The sequence below is a fragment of the Ovis canadensis genome, chromosome 7 (assembly GCF_042477335.2).
Source record: "Ovis canadensis isolate MfBH-ARS-UI-01 breed Bighorn chromosome 7, ARS-UI_OviCan_v2, whole genome shotgun sequence".
Taxonomy (NCBI): Eukaryota; Metazoa; Chordata; class Mammalia; order Artiodactyla; family Bovidae; genus Ovis; species Ovis canadensis.
In genome coordinates, this window is record NC_091251.1 from 33,121,271 (window position 1) to 33,138,895 (window position 17,625).

The 17,625-nt window shown below is 55.0% G+C and overlaps 1 protein-coding gene and 1 long non-coding RNA gene across 2 annotated transcripts; one reads left to right on the plus strand and one right to left on the minus strand.

The window, feature by feature from the left end:
• Nucleotides 1-3,059: 3,059 nt before the first annotated feature.
• On the minus strand, nt 3,060-12,284 carry NFATC4 (nuclear factor of activated T cells 4). The gene is made up of 10 exons (XM_069595606.1): nt 11,959-12,284; nt 9,776-10,871; nt 8,176-8,338; nt 7,372-7,571; nt 6,892-7,064; nt 6,318-6,458; nt 5,373-5,428; nt 4,993-5,119; nt 4,217-4,798; nt 3,060-3,487 (listed from the first exon to the last, which is right to left on the minus strand). Exons 1-10 carry the CDS (start codon nt 12,056-12,058, stop codon nt 3,420-3,422), a joined length of 2,706 nt encoding a protein of 901 aa, XP_069451707.1. The 5' UTR covers nt 12,059-12,284; the 3' UTR covers nt 3,060-3,419.
• Nucleotides 12,285-12,963: 679 nt separating this feature from the next.
• LOC138443373 (uncharacterized) lies at nt 12,964-14,829 on the plus strand. Its single transcript, XR_011258107.1, has 2 exons — nt 12,964-13,736; nt 13,821-14,829. It is a non-coding gene; the product is annotated as an uncharacterized lncRNA (long non-coding RNA).
• The last annotated feature ends 2,796 nt before the right edge of the window (nt 14,830-17,625 follow it).

Here is a 17,625-nt window from a genome sequence, read left to right on the forward strand (position 1 = left end):
CTTTCCAGGTGACCTTCCATCCAGAGTAGGCCAGACTAGATCTGTGAGAAGGGGGCAGGGAGCCGTTTTAGAGCCTGAAGTGGGAAGGAATGACCCTTAATTGACAAGCAACTCTAGTTCTCAAGCTTCCTGGTCCTGGAGAATCACCTAGGGTACTGTTTAAAATGCTGAAACTCAGGCCTGCCCCCAGAGAATACAACAGAGTAGCTCAGGGGTTGCCTAGGAATCTGTATGAAGAACAAAAATGAAAAAAGAAATAAATAAAGCCCAAAACCCTCCCTAATGACTCAAACACAAGTGATCCTCAGACCACACTTCGAGAAACCCTGGCCAAGAAAATGTTTTCTGGCACCAACCAAAGGTCCACCCTCCTTCTCCTCTCTCCCCCAACTCCAGCCTCAGGGAGTTGGATGTCTGTAGGAACCTGGGAAGAGACAATGACCCTGGGAGCTGACCTACTTTAGGATTCTAATGGGAAGAGGGGTTAGCCCTTTAAATTGTGGGCCCAGAGGGCAGAACGGTGCCGTGGCAGAGCAGTTGGAAGCAGATGGAAGAACTGTAAGGCAAATCGACTGTACCAATCCCAACCTGTTGCTGTCATTGTTTAGTCACTAAGTCGTGTCTGACTCTTTGCAACCCCGTGAACTGCAGCACACCAGGCTTCCCTGTCCTTCACCGTCTCCTGGAATTTGCTCAGATTCATGTCTATTGAGTCAGTGATGCTATCTAACCATCTCATCCTCTGCCACCCTCTTCTCCTTTTTGCCTTCAATCTTTCCCAGCATCAGGGCTTTTTCCAACTCATTGGAAAAGTATTGAAGTTTCAGCTTCAGCATCAGCCCTTCCAATGAGTATTCAGGGTTGATTTCCTTTAGGATTGACTGCTTTGATCTCCTTGCTGTCCAAAGGACTCTCAAAGTGTTCTCCAGCACCACAGTTCAAAAGCATCAGTTCTTCAGTCCTCAGCCTTCTTTACGGTCCAACTCTCACATCCATACATGACTACTGGAGAAGCCAAAGCCCAACCATCTAGTGGGAAAGCACCCTTTACCTTTGGATAGGTTTCCCACTATGGCTACAAAGCCCCTCAGAATCCAGCTGCTGCTTCCCCCTGGTCCTTACTCATGGCACCCCATTTCTAGAACTTCACCCGTCCTATGAGTGTGCCAAGGCCCTGATCTGTGGGCCCTCCCTCCAGATATAGTTCATTTGGGGGTACTGCCTGGGCCTGCCCTTGCACCACTCTCAGCCCAGTCAACCCCCAGGTCGTGCTTCAGATCTCGGTCTAGAGGTCAACCCCAAAGTTCCCTCTGACCCCCACAGCTGGATGGAGTGTCCCTACTCTCTATATCCCATATTAAAATTATTTATTCCCCCCCCCCCACCCATCTGACATACTGTCTGTATAAGAAACTTTTACTGAGTTGAATTGTTGAGTTACAATGCACTGTTTTTAATCTGTCACCCCATGAGGCTACAGGGTCCTCCAGGATCCACTAGCTGGCACTTAGTAGCTGCTCAATAAATGCCTGGCAGTGAATGAATGGCAGTGCCCTGGCAGAGAGTAAAATGGTCTGCCCAGGGAGGCAATGAGCCCTCATCACTAAAACCTTTCATTCACACAGGCTGATGCATCCACTGTCAGAGATCTTGTAGGGGGAGTTGAAGAGTGCTCGCTAGGACATGCGCCCTGGGTCCCTCCTGCCATGGGAGCATGGGGTGACCACACTAGCCCTGTGGAGGATACCTTTGAGGAGCAGCCACTCCCCGGCGAGCCAATCACCTGATGTCAGTCTGGTTCGCAGCAGTTTGTGTTCAGGAAGATAAAGCAAATTCATTGCAAAACAGCAATGACCAGACCAGAGGTCATCCTGGTTCTCTTGTCCTCCATTCCAGAGTCAGCTTCTGTCACACCCACCCCTGAACACATGGGGACTTGCCAAGCCTGTTTGTACACACTGGACACAGAGAGGCCCCATCAGCCTTGAGGCAAGGCAAGTTCCTAATACCTTGAATATCTCTGGGGCATGACCCCCTGCTGTGTGCCAGGCTCTCCCCAACCCACTGGGACTTGGGCCCCCTAGGCTGTGAAGACAGGGGCCAATCCAGGTTTCCCAGGCTGGGCTTGTCAGTGGTTAAAGGTGCACGTTTAGAGTGGGCCGGAGTTCAGGCAATGCCAGGGCTTCCGGGGAGCCGCTTAGCTTCCTTCAATCTACCTCTGAAGCATAGATCTTTCCCAAATCTTCACAGTCCCCAGAGGGGAGAATCCAGAGCATGGATGGGCCCAGGCCATTCCTCCCTCAGCCCCTACTCTACTCCAGAGAAATAAGCTTCGGGGGCCTGACCCCCACAGGTTAGGACATCTGAGGGGGGACTGGGGGCAGGAACCCAGGAGTGTAGCGTTCAACCTGCTATTGATTAGCTGTGTGATAAAGGGCAAGTCCATTTCCCTCTCTGAACCTTTGAGTCCTCCTTGATAAATGAGGGAGAGGGACTAGACGGGTGTTTCCTGACCCTGGCTATGAATCAGAATCATCTCAGTGATAGTAAGAGAAAGTAACTTTAAAATACACAGATTTTCCCAAAGCGCCTAAAGGAATCTGAATCCCCAGGGAGGAGAGGTTTACAAGCTCTCGCTCCCAACCTCGCCCTGGTTGCTTAGGCGGAGCCTCTGTTGTTGGTATTGTTTAATCCCTAAGTTGTGTCTGATGCTTTGTGACCCTATGGACTAGAGCCCGCCAGGCTCCTCTGTTCATGGCATTTCCCAGGCAAGAAGATGGAAGTGGGCTGCCATTTCCTTCTCCAGGGGATCTTCTTAACCCAGGGATAGACCAGTGTCTCTTGTATTGACAGGCAGATTCTTTACCACTGCACCACCAAGGAAACCCCCTAAGGAGCCTCTGGGACCCCTCAAACCCTCCCCAGCCCCCTGTACCATGACTCTGGGATGTGGTCTTCCCAGCCACAGCCCACCCCTTACCAGGTTCTAAGCTTCCTCCAGCCAGGGCTAGAGTAAGCTGCCCCATATCTCTCTCCCCAAAGAGTTCTGGAGCCGGAAGCACTAGTCAGCGAGCAGTTTATTAGCCATCAGCCTGTCTGGACCTCCCCATGTGGAGGCCTGTACACAGTCTAGACAGGGCCTTCGCTCCCGGCAACCCTCCAGTCCTCGTGTGCAGGCCCCACCCAGAGTCCACCCCCACCCCAGTCCTCCACACTCTCCTGCTCCCACCCCTTCAAGGCAGCACCAGACAGGGCGGGGCGGGGGGGGCCACACCTCAGCTAGAGGAGGGGAGGGAGGGCAAGGGAGAGGAGGCGAGAGCTGGGGAAAACGGAACCAGATTGGCCCCCAAGCCTCTGGAACCACCACCCCAGGACAAGGGAAAGTGGGTAGAGCTGGGGACGGGGTGCCAGGCGATGGTTCAGGCGGGAGGCTCTTCTCCAGGAGGTGCAGGGAAGCCACTCAGGTCTCGGCCAATGATCTCACTCACTGTAAAGGAGGGGCAGTTGAGAGACTGGGAGCAGGGCAGGTTGCCTCCTTTTCCAGAGACCCCCAATCCATTCCAGGTAGGCCTCCCTCTAGGATGCCTCTAGATTCCTCCTGCACCGGCTGGCTTCTCTTCCACTGGGCCTCAGTTTCCCCACTGTGTCCTAACACCCGCTCTCAATCAAATCTTGCTCAACTCTGTCCACGTGGGCTCTCCAGCCCTCACGCCAGCCCCTTCCTGCTAGCTCAGCCCACACTGTCAGCAGGGCCGGAAGTGGGTGTAGCCAATGGGATGGAGAAGAGGTGAAATAAGTGTCCTCATCGCCACTTAAGACCATAGTCACCATGTTTGGGGGGAGGTGAGACAAGGGAAAACTTGACTGAAACACCAGCAAACCACTGCCCTTCTCTGAAACTCAGTGTCTGAATCTGCAAATTGAGGGAGCTAGACTGAATGGTCTTGCAAGTACTTCTAGCCCTGTGTCTTTGTGATCTGGGGTCAAGGGCCTAGGCAGGAGAAGGGTGGGGTGGGTACTCCCTGCCCCCTTCGGAATTAAGTTAACCGGAGTCAGCTGGCCACACGCACCAGGCACTTGCCTTCTGAGACCCTCCAACTGGCCCCGAGGGGCCACTAGGGCCCAGTCTCTGGAAAGCCAAACTCCAGCCCTCAGTAAACATGCAGAGCAATCTCTTGCACACACTCACACTCGCAGCCCCGGGTCCCACACCCACCTTCCTCCAGCGTGATACCCTGGATAGGGACACTGTCTCGGAAGCCGCTGCCGTAGCCACCCCTGGATTTCTCCTGCTCCGGAGCCCCCTCCCCAGGGCCGTAGCTTGGCCCTACCTCACTGTATCCCTCAGCAGGTGGGGGGTGAACACTGCCCTGGGGAGGGAAGGGACCTTCAAGTGGTGGGGATGAAGGCAGTGGGGGCCGGAAGGGGGAGGGAGGAGGGAACTGCAGCCCCAGGGGAAAGGGGGAGCCCCGTCCTCCATAGGGGTCACTAGGGAAGGGCCGGGGAAGGAGAGAGACTGGAGGTGGGCGGGCACAACCTGTGGCACCCCCAGTCTCAGGGAACATCCGCAGGCCGGGTCTGTAGGATGGTGGGGGCCCCGTCTGGGGGTACAGAGGGGGCGTGCCATAGCTGAAGCCTTCTGACAGGTAAGGAGTTTCATAAGCAGGGTCTTCATGGGGATAGGAGGGGTAGGGGGGCCTGGGTGGTGAGAAGTCCATGTCAGAGCCAAAGGGGGGGCCCGATGCTGAGGGGAAGCCCCGGAGAGATGCATCCGGCAGAGGCTCCTCCTTGAAGATCACTGGATGGAGGGGAAACAGGAGGACATGCTGGTGAGAGGGCTGGCAGTCTCCCCACCACACACCAGCCAACCCCACCTCTCCAGCCCAGGCCTCACCCACCCCTTATCCCCTCCCCATGGGGCACTGCATCCCTCCGCCCCTGCCTTAGCCCCCACATCCCCACCCTGCCACCGCAGGCTGTGCCAGAACGCACCAGGCAGGAACTTGAAACTTTGGGTAGGACTGCGCTTCCTCCGCCCATTGGAGACGTAGAAGTAGGCCTGGACCGGCCGGGACACGCGCTTGTTGCTGTACTCGGGGACCGTCAGGGTCAGAGTCACCTGGGGCGGAGGAGAGGATAAGGCAGGGAGCCCTCTGGATCTAGGCTCAGCCCAAACGCCACCTCCTGGCTTCTTCCATTTGCAAAGGAGCAAAATTCATCCCCCAGAGGTGTCCCTGCTTCCAGAATGGCCAGGACGTCTCCTCTAGCAAAGAACAGGTAGCTTCTGGAGTCAACTCCCAAAGCAAGGGAGTCAGCTGAGAATTTCCTGACTCTTCCCACCCCCAGGGTGGAGACCCTAGGAACATGGGTACCTCATTGCTCTGCAGCCGGTTCACCGTGGCCTCCTCCTCCCATTGCAACTTTCCATCTGTGCAGAAAGAACAGGGAGCTCCAGCCCAGCCCCACAGTCCCTGCCCACTGCCCAGGCCTCTGCCATTTCCCCTCTTGCTGAGCTAAGGCCAGACTCGGAAGGTCCCAACAAAGCCTGGCTCACAAAAGAACCCACTCCCTGTTTACTCAACTGAATGGAACAGGCCAGGTTTAAAACTGTCTCCAAGATCTCAAGCTATCAGTTGAGCCAAAAGAAATGGCAGGACCAGTCCAGGAACCAGAAAAAACTCATGAGCCCTCCCACCCAACTCCAAACATCCCCTCCCATGATAGAGCTGGAAGGAAGTTCATGGGTAGGAAATGGTCTCAGCTTGAAGGGAGTCAATAAGACTCCAAGTCTCAGGACCCAGAACCTCTGACTCTGCTCTGATATGGTCCTAGGGTGCTAAGCTTGAAGGCAGGGGCTGGGGCTCTGGGCAGGCAGGGTTAGGGGCAAGCTGCAGCCTCAGGTTGGGGGTATACCTGGGCCCCTCAGTCTTCCCTTCTGCACCCCTGCAGCTCTCTGCTGGGGTGCCTCACAGGCTCCTGTCGCCATAGCTGTGCTGCCAGTCCCGAAACTCAGGAGGAGCTCAGGGTCTGGCAGTGAGGGTATAGTCCCCTCTTCCTTTCTCATCTTCCCTATCCACATGGGGGTAAATTAGCTCACAGCTGACTCATCTTTAATAAAAAGAATGTGTATTTCTTACGTTTATTCGCCATCTTGAGCACTTCAGATGGCTGTCATACGCATGGGGAGCAGACAGTGTAAGAGGAAGGGCAGCCTTTCCATTCCATTTTACAGATAAGGAAATTGAGGCTCCACTTGCTAGTTGAGAGACTGTTCACCCTCCCCGTTCCAAGCTCTTCCTCCTGGAATGGGTACTCACCAGGGCCCCTCTCGATGAACACCACCTTGGAGTCTGGCAGGAAGTTGGAGCCAGTTAGCACGAGCTCCTCCCCTCCCCTGACAGAGCAGGCACTGGGGCTGTAGGCCTCCACCTGGGGCAGCTCCTGAGCTGATCGCTGGGCTGCAGAGCAGTGCAGGAAAGGCCTGGCTGGGCTGCTATGGAGAGGACAGGCTCCTGCGCCCCCACCCTGCCTAGGATAACTGCCACAGGGCCTGGAGGAGCCCTCCTCAGCGGCAGACACACAAGAAAAACAACAGTCTTCCTGGGGTCACACAGACCATGTAAGGAACCCCTCCTGGGCAGAGAGAGAGGGCAACAAGGGGCTGCCCAGGGACAGATGGAGGCTAGGGTTGCTCTGGTCCAGCCCAGGGATCGAATCTGCAGCAGGGGGAAAATAGAACACTTCCCCCAGCCCATCCACAATAGAAATAAAGGCTGGGTCCCTTAGGGGACCAGCCAGGCAAGGCACACTCTGCGGAGGAGATGGGCAGACAGACACACAGACAAGAAGTTAGCCAGAGGCAGAAAGGTGGCACAGGGCCTCTTTGCTCACAGCACTCGATGGGCACCGATGCTGTCTGCACCGAGACCACCTTCCCGCTGCCTTGGGGCACGTGTACTCGGAACACCAGCCGCACGCGTGTGTTCTTGCGCCCGATGTCCGTCTCGCCCTTCCGCAGTTCGATATCTGAGTTCCGCAGCTTCAGGATTCCGGCACAGTCAATGCTGAAGCCAAAGAACAGAAGGCAAGCCGTCCCATCTGAGGCCAGAAGGGGATGCCTCCCAAGAAAGGAGTCCCCATCCTCCATCCAAAGCCCTAAATGACCTTCTCTGGGAGATTATGGGGGTGGCTGTTTTAACCCAGAGTGCTCCCCACCCCCAAAGTCCTCTTCTAGATAGTGAGAGGGCCTGGCACCTCCTAGGGATGATGTCTAACTCCTCTGGGGAGAGGAAGAGTTGGCCTAGCTTAGGCTCCATGGAAAAGGCTAGTCCTGAAGCCCAAAGACTAGAAGGAGGTGGAGTGAGAACCTACTTGGCCGCCATGTTGTTCTCAGGGAGCAGGGTCATCTCCAGCACCTTGGTGCCACTGACTACGGCTTCGTAGCTGGCCGTGGCTACCATCTTGCCGGTGATGCGGTGCACCTGATAGAAAGCATGGGGCCGCAGGTTCCTCTCGTCCGCGGTGCCGATGAACATCTGCAGGGTCAGGGGCTTCTCGCTGTAGCCCAGGAGCTGGCAGAGGGAGACGAGGCCACCCAGCTGAAATCTGCCCTGTCTCATCCTTCACCCACCCCCAAGTTTTCAGTCCCCACCCCCGCCCCCTCCAGAGGAGTGAAAGATAACGGATATCCTGGAAGGGATTCCCAGGGGGGATTGGGCACCAACTCTCCACCAGCTGGGGAGAAAACGTGGCCTGGAGTTCACAGTGTTATTCTTGGAATGAGGCCCAAACTGGGCTGGGTGAAGGGGAAAATCTTCCACGAGAGACTGGCCCAACTCAACGGAGACAACCTAACTCCCAGTGAACTTTGGCCTCAGCCTAACCCCTCCCCCACATCTGGCAGCCCACCATCTTCCAGAGTAGACGGGAGGCTGGTGTCCCATGGGATGAATGGAGTGGGGGTGGAGGGACAGAAGAGTAGAAAGTACATCCGGGTCCCTGAAGTGCACCCTTCCTCCCCCAGCACTAGTCCCTCCCCCAGGCGGCCTGCAGGGTCATTGCTGAGAAGAGAGTGTGGGAAAGGGCAGTGCCATGGGTCTGCACAGCTGGAGCCCATCTGCAGGGATCTGGGACTGGAGAAGAGACAGGCTATCAGGGCTGGCTTCTACCACTTACCTTGACTACAGGGTGACCACCAGGGGCTGCTTTGACAGCTCCCCGGCTGCCCTCTGTCTCATAGTGGGCCCTGTGGTGGGCTCTGGGCTGTACCTCGATCCTCAGCTCCAGCTGCTCATACTGGCTGGGCAAAGGCCAGTCGAGCGGGGGGAGGGCAGAGGTCCTGGAGAGAGACACAGAGAAGCAGTGATCACCTGCAGCCTCAGACCTGAGTCAGGGCAACCCTGGGTCCCAACTCCCAGGGGTGTGAGGGAGGAAGGGGCGGGTGGGTTTGAGAGAAAGGAAATCAGAGCAGAAGTAAAATGGTCCACAGCCTAGAATCAGGGGCAATGGGGACAGGCCTCTCAGAGGCCCTCAAGACAGGGGGGTGGGGGACACCAGGACTGAGACTCCCTTCTTCCCAGCTCTGAACACTGGGTCTGGTGGGGGTGGGGCAAGTGTTCCCCTGGGATACAGAGGAACCCCAAGCCCGGTCTAACCCTCCCAGGCCTGGATGGGAAGAGTCAAATAAAGAAGCACAAATCCAGGGAATTCCCTGGTGGTCCAGTGGTTAGGACTCTAAGCTTTCAACTGCAGGAGGTACAGGTTCCATCCCTGATCTAGTGATCAGGAGCTAAGATCTCTCATTTCAAGTAGAACACAGTGGCCTAAGCAACCCAGCAACTAACAGAGCAGGGACTGATCGCATGCCTTCCCAGGCCAGCACACTTTCCACTAGTTGGCGCTGGATGGGTAGGTTCCAGAGAGCTGGGGATACAGATGCAAATTCCTTGTAGTGAGCACCCAGACACTCTGGGCCAGGGAATCTCAACTGGTAAGTGCCCCCAGGTGACACTCGGCAATGTCTGGAAACAACTAAAAAGTTGTTACAACTAGGAGAGTGGATAGAGGCCAGGATGCTGCTAAATATCCTACAATGTCCAGCATAACCAACACAACAAAGAATTATTCTGCTCAAAATATCAGGAGAGCTGAGGCTGAGAAACCCTGCCCTATAAGAACGCAGAGGAATGGGTGCTAAGGTTTCTTTCCCCCAGGGAATTTTTCTGGATGAAACCAGCTCAATCTGACATCCAAGCCTTAGGATTATAGAAATAGACACGGTTCTTTGAGGGTGAGAGGTGTAGAAGGGCAGTAAGAACTGCTTGTTTTAACATGAATTCTTTGACTTGCAAACACATGCTACTTCATCCAAATTTTGCAGATATACATTTAAGCCACAAGTCAGGCCTGAGAAATTGAGTTAGAGAAAGGGGACTTCCCGCTGCCCATTGCAGGGCAGAATTCCAGCCCAGGATCCAGCACAGAGCTAGGGATGGAGGATGCCTAGAGGAATTCCTCCTTTACCTAGGTGGTCCTTCTAGGGTTCCAGGGACTTTTTCTAATTAATATACAAGGAGTGACTGACCTTCGGCAAATCATCTGTCCAAAGAGATGCATGTTAAAAAATGCTTCCTAAAACTGAGTGAATGGCAGCAGTCAAGCTGGTAGTAGATTCTCTTTTCTGTGCCCTAGGACCTTTTCCAAATTCATCCCTTGACCCTCCTGCTCCCTGTGTGGGATGGCTGGAGACAGTAGTGATTTCAGGCACAACCCTCACCTGAAGATGGGGCTGTGTCCCCCGATCCGGGCCTTGGACCACGCCAGTGGAGAAGGCACCGCCAGGTAGTCCATGCCAGCCGCCTCCTTCCGAGGACCCCCAGGAGGAGCCCCGGCCTCCTCTGCTCCCGAGGGCAGCTTCCCATTGCACGGGGCAGGCTCCTCAGACCGAGGCAGGGCCACGGCCTGCTCGCTGGAAGTCCTCCGGGTCTTCTGCGGGATGCTTTCGGCTGATGGGGCTCCCACATAGTCAAAGGGGCCAGGGGAGCCAGGGTCCCGGACCAGAGGCAAGGGGGGTGGTGGAGGTGGTTCAGGCCCCTCCTCCCCTAGGCTGCCTCGGCGGGACAGAGCTGGGGAGGCCGAAGATGGGGTTCCTGAGCTGGAATAGCGCCTCTTGCCACATGGAGAGGCAGGTCGTGGGGAGGCTGGGGTGGGCCCAGGAGCACTGAGGAGTAGCCAGCTATCCTCTGGCCCCCGGCCTCCGGGACTCGGACCATACAGGCTCCAGGGGTCATCGGGGGTCCATGGCCTCGGGGAGGCCCGGGGTGAGGGCAGTGGGGAGCCCAGGCCAAAGCGGGAGGCTGCCTCATTTAGCTCAGACTCCACCTCATCACAGGCCGCATACAAGGCTGCCTCGTCCGAGGCATCCGAAAAGAAGCTCCAGGAGGACAGGCTGCTGCTGCCTGGGCTCGGACTGAAGAATGGGCCCCCACCCTGCCCCCCTGCCTCTCGGTAGCCTCCAAAGCCTTCCGGTGGGGGGTAGTCCCTGGGGGAGCCTTCCCCCCAGGGATCTGGGTTGTCCTCCAGCGCAGCTGGTGGGTCAGGAGTGGGAGAGATAGAGGTGATGCGGATGCTGGGGCACTCAAGAACACGGCCTCCCCCAGCCCCCCCGGAGCTCCCTCCCGGCACCCCCAGCCTCACTGACCGGGCTGGCTGGCTCTCCCAAGTGCCAGGTGAGGGGGCCGGGCGGGGTGGTGGGGAGTGCATGCCAGGCCGAGGGGGTGGAGGCCGGGGAATGCCAATGGGAGCAGCGCCATAGGGAGGGGGCTCCCCCAGGGCCAGACGGCAGCATGGTGGGGCGTCTTCTGAGTCCAGTTCTGTGGAAAGGGAAGGAGACAGAGACAGGGATGACGCAGAAGGCGGGGAGAGAAAGAGGCAGGTGAGATGTCTAGGTTCCTGAAGTGGGCAGCCACCCCCAGCCGGTATGCTACCCCCGCCTCAGCAAAGAGACGTCTCTGAAATGCCCTTCAGAGCCACAAAGACAAAAGCAGAGTTGGACTTGGGAAGGTGGAGAAGATAGATCCAGAAGTGCCGGACCTTTTCCTACTCAGAGAACCTCAGGGCTCTGGCGCTGGGATCTGGGGTACCAAACAGGGGGCGGGTCTCAAGGCGGGTCGAGAGGGGCTGGAGCTGGGTTTGGAGGCGTGTTTAGGGAAGCATTGGGCTGGGCTGGGGGCGACTCACACATGAACCCAATTAGTAGCGGTTCCCAAACCCCCAAACGGCGCTGGCAGGAGCCCCAGTTGCCATCGCAACGGTGGCCAGGGGAAGGGGAGCGCCAGGGCTGTGATGACGAGGGAAGGTGGCTCCTCCCTCACTCCCCCCAATCCGGGGGCGGGGGTGCAGCGAAGGGGGTGCTGCGCGCCGCCCCGGCGAGGCGCGGGGGGGCGGGGGCGCGGGCTGCGCGGATTCCGTGCGAGCGGCGGCCGCCGCCCCCGGCTCAATCCCAGCCATCTGCCTCTCATTGCGGCCAGACAGGGGAGGGGGAGGGGCGCCCTGGCGGGGCCTGAGAGCGCCCCCAGCCCCTGGCGTCCCGTCTGCCGGCCCAGGGCTCCGTCCCCGAGGGGCAAGCTCCAGAGCGCAATGTCCCCTTTCCCTGGCGGCACCCTGGGCTCTCAGGACCGTGTTCCCACCCGCCCCGCATCCCAGTGACAGTCGGCCCTGCCGAGAGGCGGCGCGCAGCCAACGGCACCCCCACCCCCACCCCAGTCACGACCTAAAAAGGAGAAAGTGGTGCTGGGCCCCCAGCCTCATGTCCGCAGATCCCCCCGAGCCCCGCGACTTCCCGCAACCTCTGACCCCCTCATCTCTCACTCCAGGCTCTCTCTCCTGAAGCCCCCAGACTCAGGACACCCGCTCCCTTCCCTCACGGAGCCCCAGACCCCTTCCCAGCCCGGCACTGACCTTCCCCCGCCCCACCCGCGCCCAGCGGGGGGGCCTCCTTTTCCTCCCCGAACACCAGCTTAAACTCCAGCTCCTCATCCTCGCAGCTCGCTGCCCCCATGGGTCCGGCCGGAGCCCCCAGGTCCCGGTCTGGGCGGGAGGGGGGATCTCAGGAGGCTGCAGTGTCTTAACCGGCGACTCCCTCCCTCCCTTCTCTGAGACGCCCCCTCCTCCGCCGCTGACGCCTCCCTCCGGACGCCCCCTCGTTATTATAGAAACTTTTCCAAACTTTTTTCCCCCGAACTTCTTCAAAGTGCTCCCCCAACCTGTCTCTGATTGGCTGCCGGGGATGCTCCAGCCCCTCCTCCAGGGATGAGATGGGAAAACCACGCGCTCCTTGTGCCCCCTCCCTCCTGCAACCCTCCCCCTCTCCCTCCCTTGGTCCTCTCTCCAGTCCCTCCCCCTCAAAAAAAAAAAAAAAGAACAAAACTGAATTGGAAAACGGTCTCTCCAGGGTTGGTAGGACCATAATGATGCCTATTGGCCCTCAGTGGTGACAATCATTTCCCGCAGGGCGCAGTCCCACCGCAATCCCCAACTTAGTCTGAGTTCTAGGGCTCTGGGTCCGAATGCCTTAAAGGGGCCACATCCTGGGCCCACAGTGTAGAGGGCCCACGGAAGACCCTTTCTGGAGAGTTGTGCAGCCAGCAACTAGCAAAGAAGCACCACCTTTTCTCCCCTTTCCCTCGTCTAAGGCCAACGAGGCTCTGGGGTGCAGAATGGCTCCAGGCTGCTCTGAAGTGGAGAAGGCCATTCCTTTAAAGACTCTAGCCTGAGGCCGCCCCGCCTAAGCCTTCTGTAAGGAAGCCTGTGCCTGGCCCAACCAGCCCCTCCACCGGTCCATCTCTCCCCGTCCCCCAAAAGTGAAGAAGAGTTATTGGTCTTGAGGCACTGTTCAAAGGTCCATGACTCCTGATGGGCGACAATCCAGGCCGGACTTTACTGCTGCCCTAGTCCCAGCCACCCAGAGGGGCCATTAACTAGCCTCCAAGGGAAGCCGGCTCTTTCCTCCCTAGAACCTTAGTCGGCAATGAAACTCGGATCCGCTGGCATCCCGCTCCAGCTCTCCTGAGAATCCTGGCCAGGTTTACCGGCGTCCAGCAGTCCCGAGACCGGGTGGGCCTCTGGGTTGGACACCTGTCACCTGGGCGGGAGAAGGAAGAAAGACTCGGACTGGAGTTCCTAGAAAGGCCAGGCATAGTGGGTCCTGTTGTGCGAGAGGGATTTAAGTCGAAATTAGTTTTTCAGACGCCGGTCGGTTAGGGTGTGGGCATGGGTGTCGGTACCATTCCCCCTACGCAGACCTTAGGCTACCAACCTATCAGCAGGCCGCAGCTGCCTTTAGTCTAAAGACCTCCAGCTCAGGGCCCAGCCCGCAGCTGCGCCCGGGCCCCGCACCGAAGGGGTTAAGCGACGGCCCTCCGCTCAGACGTTTACAAACACTCGGGAGCCGGGCGGGGACCGCGCCCGCTACTCTAATGAGAAACAGGCTCGGCGGGGCCGGGGCGCAGGGGAGGGCTAGCCCGGCCGGCCCGAGCTCCGCCGCGGCCGAGGCGACTGCCCGCCCCCCTCCCCTCCCGCCCTCCCTCTGGCCCGCCCTGGGGACCCCCCAGCCCCGGGGGACCCCAGTGACGTGCGGAGCTGCCCCGGCGGCGAGCCCAGGACCGCGACGCCGGAGGGGCGGGGAGAAGAAGCCAGGCCGGCGGGGAGAGAAGAATGTTCCGAGGCCGAGCGGGGAGGTGGCCTGGTTTGATTTTTTTTTTTTTCCCCTTTCTTTTTTCCCCCGCTTTGGTTTGTCGCCTCAGGTTACATTTCCCTTCCAGCTTCATCATGGAAATAAAGAAAGGAGAGACCCAAGGAGAGAGAGAGTGAGGAGCATCCTGAGACGGACTGCCAACCCGCACCCAAGAGGCTGACCGAGGGCCGTGGGAAGCCGAGGCAAGGCGGGCGGGGGTGGAGACCCTGCCCCTGCTCTAGCTCTCCATCCCCGACACGCCGCCTACGCACCCCGCGGCCCCCCCGCCCCCTGATTCGCTCGGCAGCGCTAGCAGACGTGCGCATTCTTTTCAAATGTCATATTTCCTTTGATCCTGGGCAGCGTTTCTCCATGTGTCTGGCTCAGCTCCTGCCCAGCCAGCCGCTCCCCCCGCCCTCACCCCCTCTGTGTATTTTCCTGAGGTCCCTCCCCCTCCTCCCAGCATCTGGAAGGCCCTGAGGACTGGCGTTGGCGCACATTCCCCTGGAGACTCTGGCCTCGCCTTCCAGTGACTCAATTTCCCCTCTGCGGGTGGGGGCCGGGAGGTGTGGTGCGCACGGAGAAAAGAGTTGTTGCGCGTAAAAGTGGTATGAACGAGCCTGCAGACTGCTCAGAGCGCCAAGCTTTCCTCGTGGGGCAGAGGAAGGGGGGGCTCCCCTCGACTCTGAAAACCCTCGGATCTGTCTGAACTGCAGCTAAGGGATGGAATTTATAACTTCTGCGAAGTCCCCCGAAGTCCGGGGAAGAGTGGGTAGTTGTAGGTTTGGGTTACACCGCACATCTGCCCCCTGGCGACCACAAAGACCCAGCCGCCTGCCCTCCCGCGGGTCCAGTTTCTCGACCCCTGACCTTGGTCCCCGATCCGCGATCCCCTAGCGCGCACGTCTGAGCACAGCTCCTCTTTCTCACCTTGTGTTCATGGAGCGTTGACTTCTGCTCTCCACTTTCACAAGCGTGACTCAACGGCCTTGGAAGCGGACTTTCGTTGTTGCTGCTGTTTCTAAATTACACAAAATACAGTCTCCTTGTAAAGAATTCAAGCCATACAAAAATATATAGTAAGCTGTGATACCCCACCACTTTGTCTACGTTTATTAACCTGTATATGGTACACATGCCCGGGCTTCTCAGGTGGCTCAGTGATAAAGAATCCGCCTGTCAATGCAGGAGGCACAGGAGACCCCGGTTGTATCCAGACGTTGGGAAGAAGGAGGAGGAAATGACAACTCGTTCCAGTATTCTTGACTGGAAAATCCCATGGACAGAGTTGCCTGGAGGGCTACAGACTCTGGGGTTCCAAAGAGTCAGCCACAGCTTAGCGACTGAGCATGCACATACGCATGCCTGCCCTTCTTGTGTATGTCAGACCATGTTGCAAGCATTTTTCTTCACTTGCTTTCCCCCCCCCCCTCAGTTAACAAATGACTTGGAGATCTTTTCCTGTCAGTACATGTACATCTGAAAATAGTAATAAAAACACTCCTCTTCATTTGAGATTAGTGAGAAAGCTAGGTCTGGAACCCAGGTTTTCTGGGTCCTTGTCCAGTGCTAATTCTACTATACCACATTTTATGTAGCAATCTTAGAGTGGCCTTCCCCCCACCCCAAAAAATCAAACCCTTAAAAAAGAATGAGATGCAGGTATTGTGGAGAGCAACCACAGGGGACAAAAATGGGGAAATGGGAAGAGTGAAATGGGAAAGAGGAAAAGCCATCCAAACAGGTGATGTGGAGCTGGTGGCCACCTCGAACAACTTGGAACATTGTCCCACTGAGCACTTTCTGTGTAGCCATACAGAATGTGATTCCAGAGACAGGATATTCATCTACTCACCCTCATCCCCAATGGTCAAAAATTCCCCTTTGACTGTTAATTCCCTCATTCTTCCAGCTTTACACAAGTGTCAGAAAATGGTAGGTATTCCACAGTGCTGCAGCAAAGAAGCCCCTGAGCAAGAGGCATAAAAATAGGAGCTATACCTGCAAGCTGGTACTCTCAGGTGACAGGGGCAAGCAGTTGGTTGCCATAGTAATAGCTGGAGTAAAAAGATGGATGGAGAATAAGTGAGCTAAGTAAGATGTGTCCTATCTAAGATGTTTCATTCAAACAAAAAATATGTATTGAGGAACTTCAATGTTTAGAGGCATTTCTGGGCATTGGGTGCCTATATTTATAGACCAAGCCTCCAAGAATTGTTGGTTATTATCAGGTGGGAGATACATTTCATACTTGACATCTCCTTCTTCCTTGCCCCCTAACTGTACAGAACTATCTATTTTATTCACAGAGTATCTATCTATCTATACTTATCTATCTCCTTCCTTTGCATTCCCTTCATTGCCATTCCAGTATAGACCTTGACTCTCAATAACAGTATTAACATCAATGACATACTTTACACATTTGATAACTGAAGCATATAATTTTTAAACCTTATCTATATGATTTTCAGTATTAATCATGTATGAAACAATAATAGCCAAAATAGAGAATAATAATTTTCTTTTATTGACTTCATATGCTCACATGTTTAAAAAGGCAAGTAAATATATCTATATATATGTCATATAGATATAGATATACATGGCATATAGTTACAGATTGTCTACATTTATATATATATATGGCAGTATAAGAAAAAAGCAACAGATTAATAATTATGATTTTATGCATATAATTTTTATTTTAAATATAAAGAAAAAACATGTACTTACACATCGGTCTGTCATAAGAATGAATTATAACATTACAATTTCTGTTCCAGGTCTTAATTTTTGCAAATTTGTCAATGATTTTGTCAAAATTGATCTTCACATGTAGACAGTATAGCCAGATTTGTTGTTCTGTCTGACTTATGGCTGATCAAAGAAAACTTTCATAGTCTTAATTTTTTGAGATATAATCCGTATACCATAAAATCCACTCTTTTGGAATGTACAACTCAGTAGGTTTTAGTATATGTACAAGGCTGTGCAGCTATCACCATATCTAAATCCAGGCTATTTTCATAACCCCCAAAGAAATGCCCTACCTACTAGCAGTCACTCCCGATTTCCCCCTTCCCTTTCTCCCTGGAAACCAATAATTCACTTTCTGTCCCTATAAATTTGCCTCCACTTAGCCTAATGTTTTCAAAGTTCATCCACTGGTAGTGCATACCAGTATTCATTCCTTTTAATGACTAAATATTTTGATTTAAAAATATTTTTCACAGAAAGCAATAGATAGAAAAAAATCTAAGGAAAAGATTGGCACAATTCATCAACAATCCCATTTCACAGTAAGTTCCAAAAATTGCAATACGTTTTTGTTTCTCCTTGAAGCTAACAGCTTTCAGGTGCCTCCTTCACTGAAATGTTTTAAATACAAACACTTCACATTTTTACTGTAATAGTTTCTATTATTGCATAACAAATCACTTTCAAAACCAGGTGCCTTCAAACCATAATGATCATTTGTTATCTCTCATGGTTAAGAAATTCAGGAGTGAGGAAGGCTCCTTATCTGCTCCACAACGTCTGGTGAGGGACTTGAAGGCTAGGAGCTGTAACTGTCACATGTCTAGCTATTGACATTGGCTGTTGGATGAAACTAGCCAGAACAACTGGTTGTACCACATACATATGACTGTTCAGTGTGGCTTGGGCTTCCTTACAAAACAGCAGCTTCGAGAGCATGCTTCAGGTAGACGCTACGTACTTTTCCTAGCCTAGTTTTTTTTAATATATATAATTTTTTCATTTATTAATTTATCGTTGGCTGTGCTTAGTCTTCATTGCTGTGCAGGCTTTTCTCTAGTTGTAGTGCACGGGTTTCTCATTGCAGCGGCTTCTCTTATCGCAGAGCAAGGGTTCCTAGGTGCTCTAGCTTC